At 45.5% G+C, this 20,764-nt stretch overlaps 1 protein-coding gene across 1 annotated transcript in view; it reads left to right on the top strand.

Annotated features, from left to right (window-relative positions):
- Positions 1-20,764, top strand: part of UVSSA (UV stimulated scaffold protein A) — a 126,087-nt gene that overhangs the window by 69,174 nt on the left and 36,149 nt on the right. The window contains exons 9-10 of the mRNA XM_077477942.1: positions 7,104-7,284; positions 9,909-10,034. Coding sequence (XP_077334068.1) covers positions 7,104-7,284; positions 9,909-10,034 — 307 coding nt within the window. The remainder of the gene's footprint in view (positions 1-7,103; positions 7,285-9,908; positions 10,035-20,764) is intronic.

Raw genomic sequence — 20,764 nt, 5'->3', positions numbered from 1 at the left:
CAGGTGACGCTAGTTAGGCAGGTAGGTATTTAGGTTCGCCGCAGCTTTTTATAGCGCCAGGGACCCACATATACTACCGCATAAAGCCCCCTGATTGCCCCCTAGTTAACCCTTTCACCAGTGATCACCATATAACTGTTACAGGTGACGCTGGTTGGTTAGTTATTTTTTTATAGTTTCAGGGCACCCGCCATTTATTACCTAATAAAGGTTTAACCCCCTGATCACCCGGCGGGTGTCATTTGTGACTAATAACTGTTAGGGCAGTTAGGGTTAGCCCCCTTTAGTTCTAAGGTACCCCCCTAACCCCCCCAATAAAGGTTTAACCCCGTGATCACCCCCCGTCGCCAGTGTCACTAAGGCTGGGTTCACATTGCAGCGGTTTATGAGAACGGATGTGATTCGCACCGCACTGCAGTGCAAATCACATCCGATCTCTGTGCGATTCGAGTTCAGCCATTCGCCGCACCCGCCGCAAATTCGCACGGGACCCTTTTTTTGGCCCGCAGCAGAATCGGATCGCATGGGTGTTCACACCATGCGATCCGAGTTTGCAGATCGCACTGCGATATGCGAACTGATCTGGGGGTGTCAGTAACATTTCACTGACACTCCCAGCAGTTCGCATAGGGCAGTGTGAACTGCCGCCGGGAGGCATGCGATGCGGGAACCCGCCGCGCATTCGTGGCGTTCCCGCATCGCTCCAGTGTGAACCCAGCCTAATAAGCGATCGTTTTTCTGATCGCTGTATTAGTGTCACAGGTGACGCTAGTTAGGCAGGTAGGTATTTAGGTTCGCCGCAGCTTTTTATAGCGCCAGGGACCCCCATATACTACCGCATAAAGCCCCCTAATTGCCCCCTAGTTAACCCTTTCACCAGTGATCACCATATAACTGTTACAGGTGACGCTGGTTGGTTAGTTATTTTTTTATAGTTTCAGGGCACCCGCCATTTATTACCTAGTCTCACTAGTGTACCCCTAAATTTAGGGGTGTCTACTTTCCAAAATGGGGTCATTTGGGGGGGGGTTTGTGCCATCTTGGCATTTTATGGCCTTCAAAACTGTAACGCCCTTAGAAAGCCTGAAGGCGGTGCTTGGTTTTCGGGGCCCCGTACGCGGCTAGGCTCCCAAAAAGTCCCACATATGTGGTATCCCCATACTCAGGAGAAGCAGCAGAATTTATTTTGGGGTGTCATTTCACATATGCCCATGGCATGCGTGAGCAATATATCATTTAGTGACAACTTTGTGAAAAAAAAAAAAAAAAAAAAAAAAGTTTGTAATTTTCCCGCAACTTGTGGCAAAATATAAAATATTCCATGGACTCAACATGCCTCTCAGCAAATAGCTTGGGGTGTCTACTTTCTAAAATGGGGTCATTTGTGGGGGTTTTGTGCCATCTTGGCATTTTATGGCCTTCAAAACTGTAATAGGTAGTGAGGAGTGAAATCAAAAAATTACGCCCTTAGAAAGCCTGAAGGCGGTGCTTGGTTTTCGGGGCCCCGTACGCGGCTAGGCTCCCAAAAAGTCCCACATATGTGGTATCCCCGTACTCAGGAGAAGCAGCAGAATTTATTTTGGGGTGTCATTTCACATATGCCCATGGCATGCATGAGCAATATATCATTTAGTGACAACTTTGTTAAAAAAAAAAAAAAAAAAAAAAAGTTTGTAATTTTCCCGCAACTTGTGGCAAAATATAAAATATTCCATGAACTCAACATGCCTCTCAGAAAATAGCTTGGGGTGTCTACTTTCTAAAATGGGGTCATTTGTGGGGGTTTTGTGCCATCTTGGCATTTTATGGCCTTCAAAACTGTAATAGGTAGTGAGAAGTGAACTCAAAAATTTACGCCCTTAGAAAGCTTGAAGGCGGTGCTTGGTTTTCGGGGCCCCGTACGCGGCTAGGCTCCCAAAAAGTCCCACATATGTGGTATCCCCGTACTCAGGAGAAGCAGCAGAATTTATTTTGGGGTGTCATTTCACATACGCCCATAGCATGTGTGAGCAATATATCATTTAGTGACAACTTTGTGTAAAAAAAAAAAAAAAATTTTTTTTTTGTCATTATTCAATCGCTTGAGGCAAAAAAATAAAATATTCAATGGGCTCAACATGCCTCTTATCAATTTCCTTAGGGGGTCTACTTTCCAAAATGGGGTCATTTGGGGGGGTTTTGTACTGCCCTGCCATTTTAGCACCTCAAGAAATGAGATAGGCAGTCGTAAACTAAAAGCTGCGTAAATTCCAGAAAACGTACCTTAGTTTGTAGATGTGACAACTTTTGCGCAAACCAATAAATATACAATTATTGACTTTTTTTTTACCAAAGACATGTGGCTGAATACATTTTGGCCTAAATGTATGACTAAAATTGAGTTTATTGGATTTTTCTAATAACAAAAAGTAGAAAATATCATTTTTTTTCAAAATTTGCGGTCTTTTTACGTTTATATCGCAAAAAATAAAAATCGCAGAGGCAATCAAATACCATCAAAAGAAAGCTCTATTTGTGGGAAGAAAAGGACGCAAATTTTGTTTGGGTACAACATTGCATGACCGCGCAATTACCAGTTAAAGCAGCGCAGTGCCAAAGTGTAAAAAGACCTCTGGTCATTTACCAGCAAAATGGTCCGGTCTGAAAGTGGTTAAGGCAGGGCAAAAGGGGCAGCTGCTTTAGGCCCTGTCATTGTTGTGGGGCCCAAAACAGCTGCCTCATACTTGCCAACTATCCAGGTCTAAATTCCCTTGTCCCTTGAAAATTTAGTCATGTGCTGTGTCCCTATATCTCAGTGTGAAGTGCTGCTACTAATGCTGCCCTGCTCTGCCCTTTTGTTGTGTACAGATGACTCACCTGCTGACCCTGTATTTACATGTAAATAACCAGCATTCATATGTAAATAGCTGCTGTCGGCGGAATTGATATGGAAGTAAAGGCGGCATTCATATTATGTTCCCCTGCAGTGAGGAGATGTTGTGCTGTAACCTCTAGCAACTAATCAGTGAGCCGTAATCTCTAGCAACCAGTCAGTAAGCAGTAATGATATGCTGTAACTGCTGACAACCAATTGCAATTGCTGCCTGATCTGATATAGTAAACTGATTTTAAGTCTAGCAGCTATTTATTGTATGTATCAGAGCAGGTGGAGAGTGAAATTGCACGGGGGGGGGGGGCAAGAAAATTTTTGCCCAGGGTCCAATCAATATAAGACGGCCCTGGGCCCTAGTATTCATGTGCATGTATAAATGCATGTAAACAAAGGAGCTTGTAAGCTTCTTGAAGTACAGTATGTAAAGTGCTGCGTAAAATTGTTGGTGCTTTATAAATACAGGTACCTGTAATAAATAAAAATGGACGTAAGCCCCTTTTTAAAATTTTGGATGTAGCCAATTTTTTGCTGTGCCCCTGATGGAGTGATTTTTCCCTTTTATTTCCTGTCCTGGTGTCACAGGACAAAGTGATCTTCCTGGTAGGAACACAAGTAGTGTGTGAGGCTTGAACTTGGACTGGAACGCATACAGCAACATCGCACATGCGCAGTGCAGCTGGTAGCCAACTGTGATGGGTCGCCATATGCGATGAAACACCAGCGCCTCTGTTGCCACTCTGGGCACCCGGTCGTGACAGCTTTCGGCTTCACGGCCAGGCACGCATGGCACATGCGCGAGTCGCACTGCGCTCCTGGGACCTGTCACGTGTCCAAGGAGATCGCTTAGAGGGAGGAGTTGCCTTGGCGGTCCCTGGGCGGAAGGAGGAAGTGGGACAGGAAGTCCCCCTCCTATTGAAGCCCCCCCATCAAAAAAATGACATGCCAAATGTGGCATGTAAGGGGGCGAGGCGTGCTTAAAGCAGAAGTTCCATTTTTGAGTGGAAATCTGCTTTAAGCTCATTTAGGTGCGTCTGGCTTGGTTTTTTGCGGCAAAACGCTCCTCTCCAAAACATCTGTAAACGCCTATGTGTGCAATGACACATAGGTTAACATAGAGGGGTGGCACATCACTCGGTGCGAGACCCTCTCCTACTCCTTCAAAACCTTTCTCCCCAGGCTATAACCAGGAAACTGGTATTTTTCAGGCATCCCAGCAGCACTAGCTCTCCTCCTTCTGTCATGACCGTTGTAATTTGAAGGCCAAGCGTTTCGTTGGAGCTGTCTAGGTAGAAGAGCTTTGGGCAGACATGTTTTGGTTCCCCCAGTGAGGTCGCACAGCTGTTACCTCGGTACACCGACTCTCCTTTTATCTGTGGAGAGTGAATTTTCACGCCGGGCCTTTTATCAGCCTTTTTAATCCCACCATTTCTGTCAGGACATAATCTCTTTCTCAAATTTACATTTTAATTACCAGACCAGCTGAACTGGCGAAAATCAATAATGTCAGCATTCTGCGGCCTATCTCCCGGCTCCGAGGCCTGCCTCTCTATTTCCCACTATCGATTGATTCCCTCAACACCGTCCTCTTCATTGCTCCCAGCAAATAGGTGCTATTTGGCCGTTTAAGGCATAAAAAACCCTTTGTCCGTCTTACAGTGGCAGTCTGTCGTCTAAATATTCGATGTGGTTATTTTAAAAGAAACTTGTGCATGTTTAAAAGCCGAGTCCACCTCTTGTCACATTGTCTGTCTGGGTTGTTACTGTGTCAACCTTCTTTTCTCACTATTGGACTTAATTCCATTTAATTTTCATTTTTTATGATTCTTTACTGCCACGTCATTAAAGCAGACCTTCCATGAAAATAGGAGGTCCACTCTGCTGAATGCCCCCCACCGCCAAAGTCAAATCGCTTGCAAAGAGGTTTTAAAAATAAAGCTTTTACTTAACAAAAAAAATACCTTGGTCCCTGCTTCAGAAAGGTGTGGGTGACACTGTGCATGATCAATGCCTGCTGCGATAGCTGGGTGCTTGAAATCCCGCAAGAGTGTATCCCAGCCTGTTGCAAGGGCATAGTCTTTTAAAATTTCGAGCACCCAGCTGTCCTAGCACAGTGATGTCATCTGCACCTCCCAAAGCATTAGAAACTGAGGTATTTTTTTTTTAACAACTGATATATATATTATATAATATAATATTTTTTTATTACTATATTGTCAAAAGTGTTGGGATGCCTGCCTCTACACGCACATTATATTTAATGGCATTCCAGTCTTAGTCTGTAGGGATCACTCTTTGCAGCTATAACAGCTTCAGTTCTTCTGAGAAGGCTGTCCACAAGATTTAGGAGTGTGTCTATGGGAATTTTTGACCATTCTTCCAGAAGCGCATTTGTGAGGTCAGGCACTGATATTGGATGAGAAGGCCTGGCTTGCAGCCTCTGCTCTAATTCATCAGGTTGAGATCAGGACTCTGTGTAGGCCTTCACCCCAAACTCGCTCATCAATTTCTTTATGGAACTTGCTTTGTGCACTGGTGAGCAGTCATGTTGGAACAGGAAGGGGCCATCCCCAAACTGTTCCCACAAAGTTGGGAGCATAACATTGTCCAAATGTCTTGGTATGTTGACGCCAAGAGTTCCCTTTCCTGGAGGCCCAACCCCTGAAAAACAACTTGGACCAGTGCGCAAAGCAAGGTCCGTCATGACACGGATGGGTTTGTGGTCTGCGCCGAGTCCTGACCTCAACCCAATAAACTTTTGGGATGAATTAGAACGGAGACTGCGAGCCAGGCCTTCTCGTCCAACATGAGTGCCTGACCTCACAAATGCACTTCTGGAAGAATGTGTCTATGGGAATGTTTGACCACTCCTAAACCTTGTAGACAGCCTTCCCAGAAGCGTTGAACCTGTTCTAGCTACCTACAGACTAAGACTGGGATGCCATTAAAGTTATTGTGCATGTAAAGGCAGGCTTCCTAATACTTTTGGCAATATAGTGTATTTGACACACACACACACACACACACACACACACACCTTTATAATCACTTCATTACCACTGACCGGTTAAGTGAGTAACACTGATTATTTCATTTACAATGGCATCTGAAAGCCGGTGGGATATATTAGACAGCAAGTGAACATGTTGTCTCTGAAGTTGTGTTGAAAGCAGAAAAAATGGACACCACATTGATGTGTATGGGTCTGTGTAGCCACACACCGGTCAGGGTGCACATGCTGACCCGTACCCACAGCCAAAAGTGCCTACAATGGGCAAGTAAGCTTCAGCACTGGACCATGGATGCAATGGATGTACGTGGTCTGGTGTGATCGGTCATGTTTTCTTTTATATCATGTGGATGCATATGCATCGCCTTTTATCTGGGCCAACCCATGGAGGTTCCATCTCGCAATTTACAGAACTTAAAGGGTCTGCTACTAATGGCTTAGTGCCAGATACTACAGCATACCTTCAAAGGTCTAGTGGCATCCATGCCTCTATGGGTCAGGGCTGTTTTGGCGGCAAAATGTATTACCTACTTAATATTAGGTGTGTCATCATGAAGTTATGGCTGACCAGTGTATATTACTGTATGTGACTCCAGTGTGTTTTGCCCCCTTCCTTGTTTCTGCCAGCCATGGCGACCCCTCTGGACATGGTGTCCACTCTCAGACAATTATGTAAACTTGCACATAATACTGAAAAGCTGCATGAAGCTACAGAGAGCAAGAGTACAGAGATAATGTATCCCCTGCAACACATAGGGGGTTATTTACTAAAGGAAAATCCCACTTTGCACTGCAATTTCACTTGAAAATGCACTTGGAAGTCGCTGTAGATCCGAGGGGGACATTCAAGGAAAATAAAAAAAACAGCATTTTAGCTTGTACATGATTGGATGATAAAATCTGCAGAACTTCCACTCATTTCAGATCTACCCCTTCAGATTTAGAGCGACTGCACTTGCAGTGCAAAGTGGATTTGCTTTTCGTAAATGAAGTCCTGAGATTCAGTAGAGCACTGCAGAGGATAATTCAACACATCCGCTCAGTGCGCTGAGCATTGTACCAAACTTCCTTTTGAAGCAGGAGATGTGTCGCAGCTTAGGATGTCATACCCCGGCGGCTTTCATTTCTGCCGTGGGCTACACCATCTCATTGCCAATGGTTTTTATATATGAAATCTTCTATTTTCATAATCCGCTGATTAATTTTATTATTTATTTGGTTCAGGTCTAGAGGCTCCCTCAACATCATCATCTTCTCCACCCTTGAAAAAAGTAGAAGTGAAGAAGCCTCCTCAGCCGTTGGCAGCACCGAGAAGGAAGAGGAATGACGATGAGCTGGATCCTACTTGTGCTGCCGCAACGCTGAAAGTTATGAGGGATAAATTATCTGCATATGCCTCATCCAGGTATGGCAAGTGACCCCCACCGCCCTCTATTTTGTTGCACCTATTAGAGGGCCATAGTTTGTGATGGTCATTATTAGTGAATGGATGTAGACCTGATGCAAAAGAGGTCTATATAAAGTAGATGTAAACCCTACCTAAATGACATTTGGTTTGCTAAAGCCCTTATGTATCATAAATAATTTCCCCTAATAAAGTACACCTTTCTTTCAACTTTTTGTTTTTGAAACTGGGTGTTGCTGATCTCCTGCAGTCTGCTTACACCCACTCTCTGCCTACATAGACTCTAGTGATGACTGCATGGCATTTCTGAAGGTGGGTTTCTTGATGGTGACCACAGAGCCTATGCAATGTGCATCTGCATGGTGGCTTGTAGCCTTCGTTGGGGGGAGTGTGTGACAACACAGGGAAGCATCTGGGAAACAGGGACAGAGCGTTGTCAACCCACAACAGGAAGTGCCTGAACAGGGACCTTTAGGGCAGGATCAGGTATTATTGTAAAGTTACATAGTAGGCGAGGTTGAAAAAAGACACAAGTCCAACCTATGTGTGTGATTATGTCAGTATTACATTGTATATCCCTGTAAGTTGCGGTCATTCAGGTGCTAATCTAATAGTTTTTTGAAATTAACGATGCTCCCTGCTGAAACCACTGTCTGTGGAAGGGAATTCCAGTTCCTTACTGCTCTTACATTAAAGAACCCTCTACGTAGTTTAAGGTTAAATCTCTTTTCATCTAATTTAAGTGAATGGCCATGTGTTTTATTAAATTGCCTTACGCTGAAAAGTTTTATCCCTATTGTGGGATCACCAGTACGGTATTTGTACATTGAAATCATATCCCCTCTCAAGTGTCTCTTCTCCAGAGAGAACAAGTTCATTACTCGTAACCTTTCCTCAGAACTAATGTCCTCCAGACCGTTTATTAGTTTTGTTGCCCTTCTCTGGACTCTCTCCAGTTCCAGCACATCCTTCTCGAGGACCGGTGCCCAGAACTGGACAGAATACTCCAGGTGAGGTCGGACCAGAGTCTTGTAGAGCGGGAGAATTATCGTTTTATCTCTGGAGTTAATCCCCTTTTTAATGCATGCCAATATTCTGTTTGCTTTGCTTGCAGCAGCTTGGCATTGCATGCCATTGCTGAGCCTATCATCTACTAGGAGCTTCAGGTCCTTTTCCATCTGAGATTCCCCCAGAGGCCCCCCCCCCCCAGTGTATAGATTTATTTTACATTTTTCCACATTTAAACCTCATTTGCCATGTAGTTGCCCACCTCATTCATTTTTTTTGGATCTTCTTGCAAGGTTTCCACATTCTGCAGAGAAGTTATTGCCCTGCTTAGCTTAGTGTCGTCCGCAAATACAGAGATTGAACTGTTTACCCCATCCTGCAGGTCGTTTATGAATAAATTAATAGGATGGGTCCCAGCACAGAACCCTGGGGGACCCCACTACCCACCCCTGACCATTCTGAGTACTCCCCATTTATCACCACCCTCTGAAACCCTTTGAGCCCTTGTAGCCCGTTTTCAATCCATGTACTCACGCTATGGTCCATACCAACGGACCTTACTTTTTACAGTAAACTTTATGGGGAACTGTATCAAATGCTTTTGCAAAATCCAGATACACCACATCTACGGGCCTTCCTTTATCTAGATGGCAACTCGCCTCCTCATAGAAGGTTAATAGATTGGTTTGGTAATAACGATTCTTCATGAATCCATGCTGATTACTGCTAATGATACCGTTGTCATTACTAAAATCTTGTATAATAGTCCCTTATCACCCCCTCCTTGCATATAATTGATGTTAGGCTAACCCAGAATATTAAGCACCAGACGCCACTGGGGATAGGAAAATTGAAAGGAGCAAGATAGAAAATTAATTTCTAACAGAGTATGGGTTTTTTGTTCAGTAAAGTCCATTTGTTTGAACAAAAAAGGAAGGTATATTATATATTCTTTTCTACATTTCTTCAGTTGTTTTCTGGTTTCTGGCCTAGGCCAAATTCTGTCATACATCCTAGGAGTCTTCATGGACATTTTTTTTTTTCATCTTGGAGAGGGGAGGAGGGACTTTTTCAGCTAAGCACACTCTCCTGCCTGCATGCCTGAGCTAAGGACAGATGTATTCCAGGAAGTAAATGCTATATGAATCATCTGCCCTTACTCAAGATGGCCACAGCAATAAATGCTAAGGGGCTGTGATTTCTCAATAAGATAAATCATGGAGCATGGATGGATGGGTAAGTTTGCATTTGAATATTAAAAATGAATTAAATGGTGTTTTCAGTTTGTGGTGCTCAGATACAGTTTGGTTGTGCTTTAAAAGCAAATTGACTTTTGAAGTACTTTTGAATGACATTCGTCATGTCATTGAATGTCCTAAGTTTGTATGGACATACATTCATTTGTAAATCTTCCAGAATATGGCCGGCTTAAGAATGCACACTATATATGTTTTGTGGCACCTGGAATATATTCATCTGATTTAAACTGAAAGTTCACTTGGGTGGTAATTGGTATAGGTGGTAGTGAGATGCTACAAAAGTTGAGTTGAGTGCCGCTTTACTGATGACCTTTGGGAAGCACTGCCTTCTATAATCCATGTCTATCTCTGTCTTAGTGCTAAGGAGCCCAGCAATAAAAACCAGAAGAGGGAGGAAGACCTCTCAAGGGCACCTGTTGTTCCATTTGGCATTGATCTTCACTACTGGGGGAAGGATCAGCCCACAGCTGGCAAAATACTTAAGTAAGTAAATTGTTTTTCTTTTTAACAAGATGGGCTTTGTGGCCTAGACAAGGTAAACATTCCCAGTGCAATTAGTGATCATTTTCTCTTTGGCTTGTTTGTTAAAGTGGGGTCATGTGTTGGCCACAGAGCTTCCAGAGACTAGAGGATGGTCTGATGTGACAAGAAGGGCTGCCATGTCATCTGCCAACAATACTCTTCTGTCTCAGTGTCTCAGAGCTATGAGTAGGGCTTAGCATGGCATCGCTTTTGTGATTTTTAAACCCAACTCCAGTTTTGGGGAAAAAATAGTTTTAAATGAAATTGCCCAAGTCTTCGTATAATGAAAAAAGTAGCTTTGGCTGCAGTACTTGCCTCCTCTCTGGAGCTGTTCCTTGTGGACTCAAGGCACCACCCTGCAAGCCAGGTCACTCTTCTAGGTTGGATACAGCTCAGCATTTCATCCACTTCTTGCGAACCCAGAGCTTCAAGGACATTTACCCTGGGAATGATACATTAAGCTGTCTTTGGCTCGCAGGAGAATGCTGCAGAGAAATTTGTTCATGTCATTATGTTAGCAATGTTCTTTGCCACATTCAGGGTTGCCTTTGACAAGAGGACACAAGAAAAGGGAAGTATGTTTAATAATAAATTGGTAGGGGGTAGAGATGGGATACCCACATTGGACTTGGGCTTTAAAGCGGTATTAAAGGGATACGTTCACCTTTCTCAACATTTAGGGTGTAACATGCTGATCATCCAGCACCTCACTTTTTGATCCACCACCTCCTTGTCACAGCAGGCGAACTTACCCACTGTCACAATTTGAAAACAACTACCATCAGTCTTTGCGGCTGGATGGCTTGTAGTTCTCATTGGTCTGCAAGGGTGCTGATGAGCGCTTTCGTAGTCCATTGAGCTTCCTGGATTTCAGTAACTGTCTGTACTTGGAGGTATGGGCAAACCATGTACTGACAGTCTGCAAGAGCCTGGTGTACACCTGCGATCTGCTGATCATGGGTGCAGCGCTTTACAGCCTCCCCAAGAAAAAAATAAATATATTTTTTATTTTATTTTTACCTGCAAAAAAAGTGCATTTATTATTTTTTTTAAAGGTGAACTTGGCCTTTAAACCCACATCCAAACCTTTAAATTGCAGATTATTACCAGTTCTTCGATGTGATGGCTGCATTTGTTTTCTTTTTTTTAGACTTTATCTTTTATTTTCAACTGTTTATTTGGCCTGTAGGTCTGTTTTTCAACAGAACATGCTAACCTGAAGATGTAGTTGTTGGAGGATTGAGACAAACCACGTAATACTGACAGATGTGGTTGCAATGATCAACTTTTATTTATGTAAAACCTTTATCTCAATAGGAAATAAACAGTTGCTGGAACTGCTTATAAAGTATTAACTGGAGTTTGGTTTCAGTTTATTAGTATGTTTAAATCTGCTAGTCCATCTAAGGCCGCGTACACACGGGCGGACTGTTCGCCCAACCTTGTCCGCTGAACAGTGTTTGGGCGGACAGTCCGCTCGTGTGTGGGCTTTCAGCGGACAGTTTCAGCGGACAGTTGGACGGACAAGGTCTTTCGGAAATTCCGAAAAACTGTCCGCTGAAACTGTGTTTGAGCGAACAGTCCGCCCGTGTGTGGGCCTGTCCGCTGTACTTTCGAAATGAGCGGACTGTTCCCGCTCGGAAAGTCCGCCCATTTCGAGCGCGTGTACAGGTAGGCGGGGCCCGCGAAGGAGACGTCGCGGGCTCCGCCGCCTGGAATGGGCTTAAAGGGGAACACCAACGCCGAAAAAAACCGGCGTGGGGGTTCCCCCAAAGTCCACACCAGACCCTTGTCCGAGCACGCTACCCGGCCGGCCAGGAAAGGGGGCGAGCGAGCGCGCCCCCCCTCCCGAGCCGTACCAGGCCGCGTGCCCTCAACATGGGGGGTGCCTTGGGGAAGGGGGGGCCGCGCGGCCCCCCCACCCCAAAGCACCTTGTCCCCATGTTGATGAGGACAAGGGCCTCTTCCCGACAACCCTGGCCGTTGGTTGTCGGGGTCTGCGGGCGGGGGGCTTATCGGAATCCGGGAGCCCCCTTTAAGAAGGGGGCCCCCGGATACCGGCCCCCCACCCTATGTGAATGAGTATGGGGTACAATGTACCCCTACCCATTCACCTGTGAAATAAAGTACAAATAAAAACACAACACAGGGGAAAAAAATATTTTATTGCACAGCCGGGGGTCTTCCGTCTTCGGGGGTCTTCTCGCCGGACTCCTCCGCTATGTGTGTGTAGCTCTTTTACTAGCGGAGGAGTCCGGCTTTCTTCCTCCCCGCCGCCGGCCTCTTCTCCCGACTTCGGGGGTCTTGTCCCCCTCTTCGGTTCTTCTGCCGGGCCACCGCGCCTGGTCCGGTGGCCCGGTCTTCTGTCGCCGTCTTCCGTTCTTCTGTCGCCGCCTTCGGTTCTTCTGCCGGGCCACCGTGCCTTCTTGTAGCTCTTTTACAGGCGGTGGCCCGGTCTTCTGTCGCCGCTGTCGCCGCTGTCGCCTTCCGTTCTTCTTCTTGTTCTTCTTGTTCTTCTTGTTCTTCTCCAGGAGATGTTGACACGTCGCTCCCTCCGGCCGGAATGCCAGAGCCGCCCTGCGCTGTGACTTATATAGTGACAATGGGGCGGTGTCACATGGTATATGTCACATGGGTTGGTCACATGGGTTGATGTCACATGGGGACTATGACATCGTAAGGGGGCGGGGTCACCATGTGACCAACCCATGTGACATATACCATGTGACACCGCCCCATTGTCACTATATAAGTCACAGCGCAGGGCGGCTCTGGCATTCCGGCCGGAGGGAGCGACGTGTCAACATCTCCTGGAGAAGAACAAGAAGAACAAGAAGAACAAGAAGAAGAACGGAAGGCGACAGCGGCGACAGAAGACCGGGCCACCGCCTGTAAAAGAGCTACAAGAAGGCGCGGTGGCCCGGCAGAAGAACCGAAGGCGGCGACAGAAGAACGGAAGACGGCGACAGAAGACCGGGCCACCGGACCAGGCGCGGTGGCCCGGCAGAAGAACCGAAGAGGGGGACAAGACCCCCGAAGTCGGGAGAAGAGGCCGGCGGCGGGGAGGAAGAAAGCCGGACTCCTCCGCTGGCAAAAGAGCTACACACACATAGCGGAGGAGTCCGGCGAGAAGACCCCCGAAGACGGAAGACCCCCGGCTGTGCAATAAAATATTTTTTTCCCCTGTGTTGTGTTTTTATTTGTACTTTATTTCACAGGTGAATGGGTAGGGGTACATTGTACCCCATACTCATTCACATAGGGTGGGGGGCCGGTATCCGGGGGCCCCCTTCTTAAAGGGGGCTCCCGGATTCCGATAAGCCCCCCGCCCGCAGACCCCGACAACCAACGGCCAGGGTTGTCGGGAAGAGGCCCTTGTCCTCATCAACATGGGGACAAGGTGCTTTGGGGTGGGGGGGCCGCGCGGCCCCCCCTTCCCCAAGGCACCCCCCATGTTGAGGGCACGCGGCCTGGTACGGCTAAGGAGGGGGGGCGCGCTCGCTCGCCCCCCTTTCCTGGCCGGCCGGGTAGCGTGCTCGGACAAGGGTCTGGTGTGGACTTGGGGGGGAACCCCCACGCCGATTTTTTTCGGCGTTGGGGTTCCCCTTTAAGCCCATTCCAGGCGGCGGAGCCCGCGACGTCTCCTTCGCGGGCCCCGCCTACCTGTACACGCGCTTGAAATGGGCGGATTTGCCTCCTCCTTACGTGGGCGAGTCCGTTCATTTCAAAAGTTGAGCGAACTGTTTGCCCAACCTTGTTCGGCAAACAGTCCGCTCGTGTGTGGGCAAGTCCGCTCATGCAAATTTTGAGCGGACTGTTTGATGAAACTGTTTGCCGAACAAGGTTGGGCGAACAGTCCGCGCGTGTGTACGCGGCCTAACACTCCCTCTCCCCAGACTGACAATGCTGCTGTCCAAAGGTGCCCCCTTGTGCTCCTTCATCCAGAGTTGTCTCAGTAATACAGGCGGTAGAGAGTGATAGTTGTCCCAGAAGCCGCACATCAAGTCAAAGCCTTCTGTGTGATCGTGAATAGCAGTCTCAGCCTAGACCACTGCCAGGCCACACCACCCAACGTGTTTCACTCCACCCACTGGAGCTTACCTATAATAAGGCTTACCTGTAGGTACAATTATTATCTATTAAACCTACACGGTTTAGGAGATATCCACCCTACATGCAGCCGCTGTCATCAGCGGTGTATGCAAAGTGAAGGTCCGGCGTATCGTGCCATTACAGAGGACTCCCGCACGCATGCCACTCACAGCGCCGGAGCCGCAAAACCCAGAAGAAAAGCAGAGGGGAAAAGGTCAGCTCCCTCGGCGGTGACCGGGATGCGATGCCGACGCTTTGTTCTATTGTAAGTATTTCATAATGAGCTAGTATGCTCATTATCCCCACTGTAGTACTAGCAGATTATGCCTTTGCCTTACAGGTTTTTTTTTTTTTTTGCATTTGTGGGTACACAACCACTTTAAGCTCCTACCTAATTATGGTCTATCTTAAAAAAAAGTGCTCATAAACAGAAGATTGAGTGTGGGGGGGGGGGGGGGGGGATTGGCGGTAGACGTGATTGAGCAGCCCAGAAAGCCTTGCCCCACAGTTTTTTTTGTTTTTTTTTGTTTTTGTTTTTGTTTTTTGGTTTGTTTTTTCCCTTGATCAGCCAAAGCTGGAGGTCCTCATCCGGTTTGCAGGTCCTGACACTAGTTATCCACCCCACTCTTAAGTTGAATGACACCCAACCTCATCCAACCCCTTCCTGTGAGCTCAGGGCTCAGCATCATCACACAGGTTTACAGCATACTGCTGCATAGAACGGCACACACGTGTCACAATCAGAGGTGGCTGTATAATTAGGCAAATAAGGCGGTCACCTAGTGCTCAGAGGGGGCTCGCTGCTGCCTAATTTGCCTAATGCATTACACCATTTTTGAGGGACAGGGTACCGTTTTAAAGAGGAAGTAAACCCTAGTGTATTTTACTTCCTCTTTATTTCCCTGCAAAGGTAAAGCATAATGGGCTAGTAAGCATCGCATACTAGCCCATTATGTGTCACTTACCTGAAACCGAAGCTCGCAATGTCAGTTGTCCCCACTATCAGGGAGTGTCCATCTTCGCCCCTCTTCCTTCCGGGGGTCGCGAACTCCGGCTCTGTGACTGGCCGGAGTCGCAGGAGCCGCCAGTCACGGCATGACCCCTATTAGAAACGACATGATGTGCCCTTTCTGTACTCATGCGGCATAGTCATCGGCGCTTGGCTTTTTTGTAAAAATCTCCTAAACCGTGCAGGTTTAGGAGATCTTTCCAGCACCTACAGGTAAGCCTTAATATAGGCTTACCTCTAGGTAAAAGTGGTTGCACAGGGTGTACAACCGCTTTAACTGTGAATTTCCAAAGCAGCTGTTCAGCGGTTCAGTTGCGATTTCCACATGCGGTTCAGATGTGAGTTTCCAGACCAATCCATTCCAGGCTCTTTGCCTCACAAAGCCTAGAGCCACCTCCGGTCGCAATATTGCGACGTAGGCCGCTGTATGCTGTGCAGAATTCCACCCCCGCTTCATGTCAGGAATAAGGAAAGAGGGCCCTGATTGTAACTTGATTGTTTAAAAGGCATCTGAAATTAAGGAATGTATGTTTTATTATAATTAGGTGAAGTTATATTATAAGTAGCTATTTTTTTTCTGTTGCCTTCTGCATAATATTTTGTTACTGGGATAGGAGTTTCTACTTAATCATTTCCATGGATCTTCCCGAGACATAAACTGGTCACTGACTGTGAGAGGAAGTAAATTATGTTTTGGTAGCTTGGCATATTGGTAGTAATAAGCTATGTGGTTCAGAGGTGTGCCCTCTATTTTATGGCAAGGCATAAAAGTGAAGCAGTACAGCAAGTGCACGACAGCCTGTGAAATATGCCTTTGATTTCACCTGTGACTGGATTAACTGGCAGTAAAATGAAAGTGCTGCGTCTCGGACAACTTCCAGCCAAACAGAACGTTCTCCCTGTCCCTTCTTCACTGCTCAACAACCGAGAACTGGGAAAGGTCACCATACCGGACACAAATCCTTCCCAGCAAAGTGCAACCGATCAGAATTTGACACTCACTATTTTATTTTTCTAAATAAATAAAAAAATTTATATATGATTGGTCTAAACATGCTATGCTACATCTTCTGTATGGCACCGATGCATCTCTAATTCTAACTGCTTAACAATTTTAGTCTCAGTATGCGAAGCTGGGAGGGTGCACATTTTTAAAATAAACCAGTCTAAATTTATATACCACCTGTGCCAATCCTGCTTTAGGCTCGGTTCACACTGCCGGGACTTGGGATCTGACTTGTGAGACCCCAAGTCACGTAACGTGTGAAATCCCATTTTAGTCAATGAGAGCTGTCCTAATTAGCACCACTGAAATCTCTCCGACTTTAGAAAAGGTTCTTGTACAACTTCAAGGCGACTTCTATCTGTGTTGTGCCCATAGACTTTAATGGAAGTCACCTCCAAATCAGATCCTCATCTTAATTGATGTGATTTGGACCTGGCATTACAGGAAGATTACATTACAAAGTGGCGCAAAGTCGCCTGGCAAAGTAGCACTGTAAGTCACAGCAGTGTGAACCGAGCTTTAAAGTGTACCTAAACTCCAAAAAGTAAAGAGTTGTTCATTATAAAGAGCATCTAGAAATGGTAAAGATGAATTCCAGGCATGGCAATTTTTACATATTTGCAAAGTTCCAGCTTGGACCAATATACAGTGAGGAAAAAAGTTTTTGATCCCCTAACAATCAGCAAGATTTCTGGCTCCCTGGTGTCTTCTATATCGGCAACGAGCTGAGATTAGGAGCACTCTCTTACAGGGAGTGCTCCTAATTGCAGCTTGTAACCTGGATAAAAGACACCTGTCCACAGAAGCCTTCAATCACTCAGATTCCAAACTTTTCACCATGGCCAAGACCAAAGAGCTGTTTAAGGCTGTCGGGGACAATATTGTAGACCTACACAAGGCTGGAATGGGCTACAAGACCATCGCCAAGCAGCTTGGTGAGAGAGTGACAACAGTTGGTGCAATTATTCGCAAATGGAAAAAATCTAAAATAACAGTCAATCTCCCACAGTCTGGGACTCCATGCAAGATCTCACCTCGTGGAGTTTCTTGATCATGAGATTGATGAGGAATCAGCCCAGAACTACACGTGAGAATCTTGTCAATGATCTCAAGGCAGCTGGGACCATAGTCGCCAAGAAAACAGTTGGTAACTCACTACACCGTGAAGGACTGAAATCCTGCAGCGCCTGCAAGGTCCCCCTGCTACTGGCCCATCTGAAGTTTGCTAATGAACATCTGAAGGATTTAGAGGATAACTGGGTGAAAGTGTTGTGGTCAGATGAGGCCAAAATCAAGCTCTTTGGCATCAACTCAATTTTCCGTGTTTGGAGGAGGAGGAGGAATGTTGCCTATGACCCCAAGAACACCATCCCCACCATCTAACATGGAGGTGAAAACATTATGCTTTTGGGGGGGGGGGGGGGGTTCTGCTAAGGGGAAAGGACAACTTTTGTTGCCTCAAAGGAACTACGGACAGGACCATGCATTGAAAATGGGTCATGGATGGGTATTCCAGCATCACAATGACCCAAAACACAGCGGCTCAAGAAGAAGCTCAGTAAGGTCATGGAGTGGCCTAGCCAGTCTTCAGACCTTAATCCCATAGAAAATACGTGGAGGGAGCTGAAGGTTCCAATTACCAAACTTCGGCCTCAAAACCTTTAATAACTTGGAGAGGATCTGCAAATAGGAGTGGGACAAAATCCCTCCTGAGATGTGTGAAAACCTGGTGACCAACTACAAGAAACATCTTACCTCTGTGATGGCCAACAAGGGTTTTGCCACCGTGTACTAAGTCATGTTTTGCAAAGGGGTCAAATATTTATTTCACTCATTAAAATGCAAATCGGTCTATAACTTTTTTGAAATGTGTTTTTGGATTTTTTTTGTTCTGTCTCCCACTGTTCAAATAAACCTACCATTACAATTATAGACTAATCATTTCTTTGTCAGTGGGCAAACGTATAAAATCAGCAGGGGATCAAATACTTTTCCCCCCTCACTGTAACTAGGTATGTGCTATACCTGTGGGATCCTGGTGGCATCAGAAAATCACTGTAGTAGGCATGGCTACTACAGTATAGCTGCAGTAGCGGTGCCTGCTACAATGATATCTCAACTAGCTTCTGGGTCCCATACAAAGTGGCTGCCCTGATTAAGTGTGAATACCAAAATGTAATGTAATTCGCTTGCACCATTCAGTGAACCCTTTGGCTTTTCTCATAAATGCAAAGTGTTCTCTGACGGGAGGGGGTTAATGACCTTACATTCTCTACCTTGTCCAGTCAGAGAACGCTTTGCATTCTTCGAGGAAAATGCACAGTGCCCCCTGGATGGTTCCCATGTCGGGTGAGTGACCTCCTGTTTTCATTAAGCAGCAGGGCAGCTACTCGGCACGGGACCCAAAAGATAGTCAATATCATTGCAGTAATGGTGTCTACTACAATGAGTTCAAGCTTCAACAGGGACCCTACAGGTATGGCACATATGTACTTACATTGGTTAAAGCTGGACCAGTGTAACTATGCAAAAGTTGTCATACCTAGAACTGAGCTTTAATTGTGGATTCAGAGAGTGAAAAGTTTGTCTTGAATTCCTCCTGAAAATAGCACTGGGGTTTGACACTCTTGTGCCCTGAACTTCATAGCTGTATGTCCGCAGTGTGAGATCATCTAAGGTGCTTCTGCCTATGACTGCTAGAGATTTAGATTATGTTGCTCACTTGCTGGAGATTAAGCTGTACCTGAGGACCTGCCATGCCGAGGTGGTGTTCTTCCTATTTCATATTTGGATCTATGCTTCTGCCACCTTTCCTGCTGCTTCTTGATCATGATCCATCAGCAGGCAGCACTGACATGAGGAGGCAATGCCCTGCTACTCTACTAAATGGCCACTTCCACATAAAGACAATAGGGTAGCTTTACTAAAGCTGGAGCACTCCAGGATCTAGTGAAGCTGTGCATTGTAGCCGATCAGCTTCTAACCTCAGCTTGTTCAATTAAGCTTTGGTAATAAAACCTGGAAGCTGTTTGGAGAGGAGGACCATCACCTTGCCAACATCCAAAATATATAGTAAAGAAAAGAGAAACCACCACAGTTACTCAAAGAACGGTCTTTGTAGGCACAGCATGAGGCGGTTTGTATAAAAAAAAATTAACAAATTTTATTAGATATACATTAAAATACACAGAACATGAGAAATAAAGGGGACTAAAAAGGCACCCTCCATCTACAGAAAGTCAACAGATACTCAATCACATGTATGGAGAAGCCGCAATCTGTCATAGAGTATGTTGAAGTTCAACAAGAGAATCAAAGGTCATATGTAGATTGCAGGTACATGGCCAAAATGTTGCTCCATACTAAAACGTCAACGCATCAGCACCCACCCAATCAGTCCTGAAGAAGCAAGTATAGCTTGTGAAACGCGTTGATGTTTTAGTGTAGAGCAACATTTCTACATCTGACCGTTGATTCTCTTGTTGGACTTCAGCATACTCTGACAGATTGCGGCTCTTTTTCTACATACATGTGATTGGGTATCTGTTGACTTCCTGTAGATGGAGGGTGCCTTTTTAATCCCCTTTATTGCTCATATTCTGTGTATTTTAATGTATATCTAGAAAAATCTGCACCATCCAGTCTCCTCCCCTAACCATGTTGATACAAGGGAAGTATCTTCATCAGGGTGTGTCGAATCTTGATCCCCCTGATGAAGATGGCACTTCCCTTGTATCGACACGTGTAGGGGAGGAGACTGGACCACGCAGGAGACAGCTGGTCTGTCAGAAGGAGTAGGAGCACACAATCTCATCTACAGCTTGGCGTTTTTAAGGCATGTTATAGAGCGGTGCACTGATGACCCATGTAAGTACCCTAAACTAGGGCTGTATTTGCATAATTTTAAATTGTTTTAAACTATATCACACTATGGAGTTTCTTTTTGCTGTTTATATGTGAGGAGGCAACACCATTGGGCTATTGAGCAGTTTGGGACCTTGCAACCTAACCTGGAAACCTATAAGGTGATTCACAAGCGTGTATTGACCAAACTTGATTATGAGGTCACACGCTCTGAAGTGAGCGGCTATTACCTTGGGGTGAGAAGCACCTGAGTGAAATCACTACAAAAGATTGTTATTTTCACAGACCCCTATCAAGTCACATTTTAATTGTTTTATATATATTTTTTATATATATATTTTTTTAAATGGATGCTTTTATATCAAAAGCTGACCCTTTATGGTCAGATTGTCATGGACTTATATGCGGTGGAGCACTTTATGGATCACTATTGTATTATACATGTCACTTTATATGAATTTATGATGTATATTCACAATATATGATGTGGAAAGCTGCATGGTAATATCGGTCGCTTATACATTATCCCAGTTAATTGTTTTTTTCACAGATATTATAATAGATAATTTTTTATAATTTTGCTGCAGATTCAGCAGATATTAAGGGGATAGTGTAGCACATATTTTATTTTAATTTGATTATGCACGATAGTTTGGGGCGTGGTTGGTGCTAGCAGCTGTCAGTATATCACTGAGAGATGAAGGATATTTAATTAGGTAG

The sequence above is a fragment of the Lithobates pipiens genome, unplaced genomic scaffold (genome assembly GCF_037356315.1).
Source record: "Lithobates pipiens isolate NorthernLeopardFrog02 unplaced genomic scaffold, aLitPip1_a1.2 Scaffold_13, whole genome shotgun sequence".
Lineage (NCBI taxonomy): Eukaryota > Metazoa > Chordata > Amphibia > Anura > Ranidae > Lithobates > Lithobates pipiens.
Note: the sequence above shows the minus strand (reverse complement) of the source record. Positions and strands in the feature narration are given on the sequence as shown.